General features: G+C 42.8%; 1 protein-coding gene across 1 annotated transcript; it reads left to right on the top strand.

The window, feature by feature from the left end:
* Nucleotides 1-7,342: 7,342 nt before the first annotated feature.
* LOC118507968 (cGMP-dependent protein kinase egl-4-like) lies at nt 7,343-9,303 on the top strand. The gene is made up of 6 exons (XM_036047299.1): nt 7,343-7,405; nt 7,470-7,649; nt 7,717-7,965; nt 8,044-8,155; nt 8,228-8,586; nt 8,669-9,303. Exons 1-6 carry the CDS (start codon nt 7,382-7,384, stop codon nt 9,032-9,034), a joined length of 1,290 nt encoding a protein of 429 aa, XP_035903192.1. The 5' UTR covers nt 7,343-7,381; the 3' UTR covers nt 9,035-9,303.
* Nucleotides 9,304-9,843: the final 540 nt, after the last annotated feature.

Here is a 9,843-nt window from a genome sequence, read left to right as displayed (position 1 = left end):
CTTGGCCGGGCAGGGTGCCTAACCGACCAGCAAGAGAAACCAGATTGAATCGTACGAGCAGTGCGGCTATTGTTTTCCATTGCTGGTGGTGCGTTTTGTACGGGTGCGGATGGCTGCAAAATCTCAGCCATGTAACGAATGAGGTCATAAAAGAGCACTTGGTTCCAGCTATTACAACACTTTGTAGTTCCTCTCCGGCTTAATACACCCACTGTTGCTCGTGCAACAACGTACTGCGCGCGGCCAGTTATAACAATGTTATGATTTTTTTTATTACAGTGCAAAATGCCACCATTGCACACACGTACAGGCTGGGCATGGGCGAGTGTAAATAAATCAAATCGTGGAAACAGAATGGTAAATTGATTTTTAATGAATTATTCAGAAGTAGGAGTTTCCTTTTTTTGTTGCTGCGTGCAACTCTAACCATCATTTGAGCGTCTTGTTTGATATTTAACTTAAAGCTAAACATTAATTTGGTGAGCATAGAGTTAATGTTTGCTGGGCAAACATTTGCCTGCTCTTTTCCACCCCGGTGATACGTATCGCTGCGTTCATCCGTCATAAGCAACTATAAATAGCGCTTGTTTGTCACTTGCTTCTGTGGAAACTGGACAGCATCTTGACTACCGTAATCATTCATCTCATGCGTATGATTTGAAGCGGGCCATTATTTCTCTTCCTACGTTCGTTGCTCAACCAGACAAGCGAACCGTTTCCGATTTCCGCAGAAAAACCGAGCACGTGTAACACTCCAACCGGTTTCCCTCAAGAGACGGAGATGGAGTGGCCATATTCAAATCCTGTGCCGTTTCCGTTACCTTCTGCCTCAAGAAGCTAACCAACAAACAAAAAATACCCTCCCGTTTTTCCCACGCCACAAGGATGACGTTAAATAAGGGTAGAATAGTCACTTGAAAGCCAACTCCCACTTCACAGTTTGATGAGCTTTTTTCGAAGGTCCACAATTTTCAAGTAGCCCAAAAATTTATTTCTTCTCTTGTTTACCGTTTTTTCAGCAGCAGCAGCAGCAGTAACCTCACTGATAAGACGTTTGAGCAAAAGAGTTTGACCCTCGACAGCGAAACCAAACAAAAGATGGTCAAAAGGTCCTTTTAAAAGCAGAAGGAGACAAAAAAGTTTTATGGTCAAGTCTTAAGCCCATTTTATTACTTTCTGCAGTGCGGTGTGCTCGCGTTCACGTACGGTTTAGGGAGGGCAGAAAGAAAAGAACAACACCTAAGCAAGGTAAACACAAATAAAGGGGCAAGAATAACAATCACACCACCCTTCAAACGAGGCTTACGAAATTGAGATATATTATTGTGCCAACCGGTTGTGCTTGTGCCCGTTTGTTTTTCAAACAACTTGCCCCTAAATGTAGACTTTCCGAAATGCATGCAGGCGGTAAAAGTATTTTCGGTTTTCCATAGATGGCCTTGGAGGTGGCTGATGTTTAGGGAAAGGATTATTCTTATTTCTGTCCACCCTTTCCCTGACTTTCTCCTTCTCCTCCCATGGGACAGGGAAAGAAAAACCCCAGCTGACCTGCGAAAATGAAAACGGAAATGACAACTGTCTCAATTCCGTTCGGCCACCCGTAAAACCCACCATCCGAACCGTCGTCACTTTGATGGCTTATTAATGAAGAACACTATACCGGTTCCCTTTATCGGCAGTGTCCTCCGGCAGGCAGGGATGCTAAGACGATTTGGGGAGCAAATAATAAAATGTTGACCCTCGGTAATGCAGAAATATTGCACAAAAAAAACCTTCCCCCAAATGTCAAATGCTCGATTACTGTACACTAACGTTTATTTGCATCTGACAGATTGTTGTGATAGATAAATAAAACCCGTAGCGTCGGACAAAATCCCGAGGGTCAATCGTGCCATCCCCCATTGATCCGAAATGGGTGAGATTTATTTCGGTCGGCCATTCTCATTCGGTACGAGATCCTAATCATGTCTCGTAAAATGGTATGGAAGAGGGATGGTATCGGCCCTCGGTGGGCTTTCATTTTATTCTCCCCCATTTTCATCCCCCGGTGGACGGGCGGTACCGGTGACCAACCAAATCGCACTTCAATTAGTGTTTATTACACCCTCATAAAGCTCTCATCGATTCGGTTTGCTATGGAGTTGCATCGTAAAGCTAGCCAGCAGGCCGGGGGCATGCTAGTATTTGATGTTTTGGTGCCGAAAATGAACTTCCAATTTTAATGGGGCTGGTGGTTTTTGTTTTGGGGAGGGGATTGGGGAATTTTTCGGGGGAGCTTTAATCGTTTTGTGAATCGTTACACGAGCTTAATGAGCTTTACTGGGTTGGGCGATGATGCTGATTTTTAATGTGGTGCATGATTTTTACTGTTCGGCATGGAAGCGCGTGCGATAAATTATTTAATTGTAGTTGTAGGATTTATTAGACAATTGCTCAGGCAGTAAACGATGTAACGCCTGCAGGGGATTTGTATCTAGTTAAACGTTTTCAAAGCTGTAAAAATAGCATGAACTTTACACTAGGAGCTTAATGGAAGTAATCTGAACAACATAACAACATTGGTTTAGACTTTACTTTCGATGATAAACTTATTTACGACCTATAATTAAAAGATTATTTCATCAATAAAGGTAAATTTGTGCTGCAAAAGGCTTAAAAATAAATACAGCAGATGTGTAAATGATTTTGCTTTCAAATTTTTGTACAAAATTTAAGGCTTCTTGCTTTTACGTGAAAAACGCCTAGTATTATGCAATGTGCATGTTAAAACCCTACTCAAAGCTATTCCTTTTTTCCTAGTTATGATTTAATTCTGATGATGTTGTGAAAATTTTGCATTAATTAAGAGTCCATTTGTAATTAAAATTATGTTGTTTTCATGGACGACTTATTTTTCTGTACTGTTTTGACGTTAAAATGAAGTAATTCCAAATCCATCCATCACTTAATGAGTTCGAGTACGGTTACTTGACTGAGTAGAATTCTCCCCCAAGTTGCACGTCAAATCTATTGCGGTGCGGATCATTTATGATTGCAATCTACTGGATTTAATAATTTGTTACTCTCCTTCTCTCTCCCTCTCTCTCCCTCTCTCTCTCTCTCTCTTTCTCTCTTTCTCTTTCACTTGTTCTTTTTCTTTTTTTCTTTACATCTTACATTTTTATTCTACTCTTACCTACTTTTTTTTCTAGTACTGTTCGCTACCGACACGCTAGCTCCGGTTACTAGTGAAGCAGATGGGCGTGACCACCGACTCTAACGAGGCAGTGAGAGAGAGTAGCGGCGACGAAGATAGCCGAACGCGCTGCAAGCAAGGCCGAGAGAGAGAGACACCCGAGCGCAAACTATCATCATCGTCATCATCAACCATCATCGAAACACGAGGATCGAGAAGCGACACTCGCAGAATCTTTCAGGAATGTTCTAGAAAGCGACGCTCGGAGATCTTTCTGGAATGTTCTAAATATTTGCGGGTAGCACTTCCTCGCGTATAAAAGAGCGCGAGGATCGCCGTAGAGTTCAGTTGGAGACCACCAGCCAAACGATAAAGTGCAAATATAGTACTACTACGAAGTAAAGGAATCGACCACGTCCTTCTCCAATCTGAAAGAAACCCTTTTGAGGCAACCCGGCGCCCCAACAAGTACCGTTATCCATAATTCATAATCTATGAAGCAATTCGCTTCAATTATGAACTTTGAATATCAAACTTTTTTAATCTGTTAAATTTTCTTCTTTGAGCAGCATTCTGTGATATTGGTCACACGACCGTTCAAGTTTGGTGGTCTAAGATCGATGGAGCGAGCGACAGGCGCAGCTTTATCCTATTCGGCTGTCCTTCAAAAGCCTACACCTACTCTTACAACTCTCCTACTGTCGCGTATGCAACGGACCACGTCGTTCTGACAGCGGAACGGAGCGAATCAGTTCTTGAGCTGCGGACACAGCATGGGTGAAACGTGGTGAATTCGCTCCAGGATAGACTACATCGAAATTTTCTCTCACTAGCAGCAGTGAAGGGTGATTGACCGGGGGCTGGATGAAGGATTGCAACTCGGCGCGCGCCGAAAAGAGTCTCTTTTCACATGCAGCGGATGAACGCAGCTGATTTAAAATTCGATAGAGTAAATATTGTACTAATATTACCACGCATTCGAATTATTAAAATCTGTCGAAAATTCGAAACACGTACTAACCAGAGAGCGCTTGTTGCTGGATGCAACCCCTACGATAATAGATAATATCGGTTTGGGTTCAGATTGACTAAAGTTAAAGTACGATGTTCTCGCATGTAGGGAGCGGCGCTGATCATGACAAATCCTTTTAAAATCTTCATCTTCTTCTCGGCCTGCCATTTCGGCTTTCTGTGACTGCGTACGGGGGGGGGCGGTCTGGATGGGATTTGAACTCCGGTTCTGTCGTAAGAAGACCGGCGTCACTGTCGCCTCGGCCACCGGACCGCCCCGAAACAATATTTTTAAAATTCTTATTTTAAAAAGACAGCAAACAGTGTTATCAGTTTTGGGTAACTTATATTCCTTTCCGTGTGTCATTATCAGGTCGAGACCTTTCGTGGTTATACAGTCAAAACAGCAGTAAAGGGCTTTCACGTTACGGCCCACAATGATCCGTTTCTTAGAGCAGAAACTTCATTAAAATGTTCTGAGAACAACTTTCATTATCAATGCCTAGCTAATTTTGTCATACTGATTTTTTTCGTAGGGAATTAACCATTCATCACATGCGGTATGCCATCGGACCGTCATAATTAATAAATAAAAAAAAACTTTCATTATCATGCCCCATCGTCAATTTTTCGTTCCCATCTCTGTACTTTATCATCCTTCCATTTCCTTAATGATAGCTTTAAGTCTCCTTCGTAAGCCTTTCAGGCAGCCTTTGATACTTTTCACAAATAATTCATTTAGCCACACAGTCAGCCCGTACTGATTGAATAAAAAAATAAAACATGAATAAATAATAATTATTGTAGTCTAACTAACATTACCGGCTTACGACGAAACCAAATCAGATAATTATGTATTCCTTTCTGTCTGCACTCCATCGATTATTGTTAATATTCACTTTCGCAATCAATTGATCAGCCACCGATTCATCGATCCATCTGCCTGGTTACACATCCGTCCAGACACATAAACAGTCACACAAACACGCATACACACACACCTGGTGCATAATTAATGAGAGAATCACAATCAAAGTAATCAACGTAATTAATTCCGTTCCAGCGAAATGGCGGTGCCCGCTGTGATTTTCCGTTGATTGCTGATTAGAATAGCGCCAGGCGCATATTAAAATGATTACAAATCGCACGTAAGTGATGATCATCCCGGTGGGAGCTTCCCGTGCGTTTTGGGTCGTCTCGTCTGGCCAAAAACAATAGCACCAGCCAAACCGGACACGGTCTGCTAAATGTGCATAAATGACATTTTTCCAACTCTTTAAGCTGTGTTTGAATCGGAAACATTCCATGTGTGTGTGTGTGTGTGTGTGTGTGTGCAAAAGTGCACACGTACAAAATAACAATAAAGAGCACCCGTACGCCGCCATTGCAATGGTACAATTAAATCAAAATAAAAACCACTCACTAGCTACAGTTACACCACCGGGCCGGGCCGGTCTGAACGTCCGCACGCTTGCATACTCTTCAGGCGCTGCACTGAAAAGGAATTCCGTTCGTTAGGGAAATTCAATTAAGATCACATGTCACTTTCTAAACTAACTTCCCTTCGGTACTCTCTGTGTGTGTGGGTAGAGAGCTGTTTGGAGCAAGTGCATGCGTGTGTACTACCAGTTGCACTGAATCAAATATCATCCAGCAAACTCCGTTCAGATTTGCATATATGCTTTCCCCGAGCAAACTGTCAAACGGAATAGGAGGGCACCAAGGAAAGTCATCCAGCAAACTCCAACGCGATCGCAGGGAAATCTTTTTTATCCCCTCCCCTTTCAATCCATTCCCTCTCCCTTCTGTGTCTACCTACCCGTGGAGACTTTGCTAAGGGAAAAGACATAACACGTTTTATCTGCGATTTTGACAAATATTTACAAATGCTGCTATATCATCATTGTCACATTCTTTCTTTTTTCCCGACCACCCTTCTGCGAACCTTTTGCCGTCCAGCATTGCCATCCAAACTCTCTTTGTTAGATTGGAAGAAGTTTCTTGCTTTAACCGTTTCTTTTTCTATCTTTCTTCCTCTTTCTTCTTCCACTGGGATGACGAGAAAGCTTCACCAAGAAATTCCCCCAGCGGACGGAAATGGTATGCAATGAGACTTTCCTTCCCGAGAAAGCCGCGGCCATACTTGTGTGTGGCGAACTTTCTTTGATATTTTACACACGCCAAAGAATGGAAACGATTCAACGAAAGCTGGGCAAACACGTGTGTGTGTGTGTGTGTGTGTGTGTGTAGCTCACAAACGTATCACATTTCACGTGCCCACATACGGCGAACGTACATGTGGCTGCTATGTGGCCTTCGTTTCGTGGAAAAGAGTATAAAGTACTCTAAATTTAATAAGCTCCATCATTAGACTTCTTATTTATACAGCCGTGTTTTAAGGTTACTCCCAAAGCCTGTCAAAGCTATTAGAGCACTATTTGCATTTTCCTCTATCCTGAATTTGTTATTTTATTTATATTTAATAATTGGTACAATTGTCAGTATAAAAGAAGCTTCGAACAATAAAAGTTGATACGATGTTGAAGATACTCGCTAGTCATTAGTAATATTTTCAAAAAATCGAATCCCAGCAATAAAACTGATTTTTAAGCCCCATTTTGCTGTTAAAGATGCTTCTTCTAAATTCTTGAAATAATAAATTTAATTCATGGTTTGTTTGGAAAGCAAAAGGCTGGATTTTGAAGAATAAAAGTGATGGCGTAGTCCGTTGTTCAGGATGCTATGCTCGAATACCTAAAACCGAAAAACTTATAAATAAAACAAAACATTTTTGGGAATAGGGATGTTTCTACCAAATTTTTTTTGTTTATGAAGGAATATGCAAAAAATAAATAAATAGAGACATTACAAGACGAGGAAAGTAATAGAACAAAACAGACCACATCATTCAGATGAATGATCAACAAATTGCATACCTTTAGGAGCTAAATCTAACCGGAAGGCTTACTGTTTAATGAATTAACGTTCTCTCAAATTCTTCTTTTTTGGTCTAACAACCTCTCGGGTCATGTTTGCCTGTCATGCACCTCAGCTTAATTTTTTTTAAATAAACCCTTGAAAATTGACGCAGCAATTCAGAAAACACCTTTCAATTCAGCTTTTTTGGACAGTAGATTAAAAGTAGGCATCAAAGTAGGCACTGCCATCGCATCACCAACGCTTCACATCACTCAAATGGCGTCGAGAAAAAAAGCGGATGTAAGTTCTCGTTATAAAACATATTTCTCCTGTATTTCTTTTAGCTCTCACCTCTACTCACCAGGAAGAGAAATTGAAACGCCGCCGCCTCGCAAGGTTTCGCTTCAAACGGTTGGTGCATGTGGTGATCTGCAACCGCTATTGGATCGGGGAAATCGAAGACCGTGAAATTGGTAACAATGTGACCAGGAACGTCGCCGTCATCGATCGTCGTCTCACACACAAAGGAACTCTAACGATCATTGTGCGTAAAGTAATTAAACGCACTCGGTGGCTGTGACTTATAGTTTACTTTCACACTACTCATTCAGGAAAAGAAAATTCTCAATAGTCCGCCAGAGGAACGCACGGAAGAAAAGCGACGCCTGCTGAGAGTTGTGCTGCGAAAGATAGAATGCCTGCAGGAGCTAACCGTGGAACAGCTGGACGATATCGCTGGCTGTGCGACGTTCGAGTACTACGAACCAGGGAGAGTCATTCTACGGGAAGGCCACCACCCGAATGCGGTTTACTTCCTGGCAAATGGTGAGGTGGTCGTCAGCCGACTAAGATGGGACAGTGTGAGTGTTTCTGGTGACCAATACAAATTCCACGAATTAGCTCACCCTGAGCTGAATTCCGTTTTCTCCCCCATCTAGATCTATCGCACCTACAACGATACACCCTGTGGTACGCGTGCACGTGGCCAAATGTTTGGTGAAATTGCACTGCTGCACGATTGTCCACGGACAGCTACCTGCACCACGGCCAGTAAGCACGCATTCGTATCTTCCAACTCCTTAAATTTGCGCGTAATTGCGACACTCTGTTTGCTCATTTTAGCCGACTGTGAATTACTGTGCCTCTACCGCACCGACTTCGAGCGCATCCTGAAGTGTACGCTGCTGGAACGCTGGCGACAGTTGCAGCTAGCGTTGGCGCGGTTTGATTACTTCAAATATTGGACCAACGATCAGGTACGCGAGTGTTGTCTGCTGAGCCGAATCGTTGCGTTCGAATCGCACCAGAAGCTTCCGGTAGATGTCGACGAACGGTACGCGTACTTCGTGCTGAGCGGCCAGTGCATGATACTGCAGTGTTTGACGGTGTCGCAACGGAACGGCACCTACCGGCTGTTACCGATTGGGGCTAACGAATCTTCCACCGCTAAGCAAACGTCAACCGGTGCGAATGATCCCAAGGTAAAGAGTGGCTTATTCGGCATTCTTTGCATCACCAGCTCCCTTTTGTATTCCCCCTCCCCCCCACTTCACCCCTTTCCAGCAAGCAAATGTCGAGCTACGGTTCATCGACGTTGGCACCTTTAGCTGCGGTTCCGTGTTTGGGCTCGGTGAAGCGATGCCCCATCGGATGGTGGTGGCCCGGAACCGGGTGCAGTGTTTGGTGATTCCACGCGACTGGCTGTTCGAGAAGCAGCAGAACGTTGGCAACACTTGGCAGCGGATTCGCATCAAGCTCGACATGACCATCCAGCGGGAACGACTTTTCGAGCTGTTTGTGCGTGATCAACACTGGCAGCGCTACCGGAAGACGCTGGTGCGCGAGTTCGTACGCCGCAATCCCAGACAAAACCCTACGCAGCTTGCCGACGTACCGATCATGTGTCGGGTGGAGCAAGGTGAGGTTTAATTTTTCTCACACAAAACACACATTCCGAACACACCAGCACAAAGGCGACTGACAAAGCGTTACCGAAGGAAGGGATTAAAATTTGCCCTTCGAAACATTAGCGCTAGTGGGGGACATTTCGAATCGGATTAGAAATCAATTGTGGAAACAGTTGGAAGATTAAATTTTATATCTTCTCATTGCACAGTGAGATGATGAACTTTTAGTAATGGACTACATTTTGGAAATAAAACATTTGGTTCCTGAAGAGATATTTTTCCAACTTTGTATGAAGCGTTCCTCACTTTAAACATGTTTGTGTAAAATTTGCTTTGTTTTTCTTACTTTACAGGATTTTCTTTTCAAGATAGTGATGAAAATATTCTTAAAATTCTTTTTTGTTGTTATGATTTCTATTTTCTGGTAGGATTTTTTTCATGGTTTGCCTATGTACAAAATCGGTTTGTCTGTAATTCTAGAATACAATTTAAGAAAATTTGTTTCAGGTAATTTAAATCAGGAAGATGAATAATTTGAAATTGGTAATGTTGGTGACAATGCTCCAATAGCCTTTGCATTAGAATTTAGCTCACTGTGCGCACGTGTGACGCTCACGCGTGACATCTTCCGCTGCAGACTTTTAATAACAACCCACCTGCACTAATTAGAATCCATTAGGATGAAACTGTCTTACATTCCCTCGGCACAGCTCGCAAGCGTATTTCCCAATCGTTATCTTTTAACCGAGGTAATTACGATAAATGGAAATAAATTTTAGTACACCCGTTTAGCTACCAATAAAGCGACAATCTGCTCTTTGTTCGTGCTGC

The sequence above is a fragment of the Anopheles stephensi genome, chromosome 2 (genome assembly GCF_013141755.1).
Source record: "Anopheles stephensi strain Indian chromosome 2, UCI_ANSTEP_V1.0, whole genome shotgun sequence".
Classification (NCBI taxonomy): Eukaryota; Metazoa; Arthropoda; class Insecta; order Diptera; family Culicidae; genus Anopheles; species Anopheles stephensi.
The sequence above is the reverse complement of the archived record's forward strand: the minus strand, read 5'-3'. Positions and strand labels throughout refer to the sequence as shown.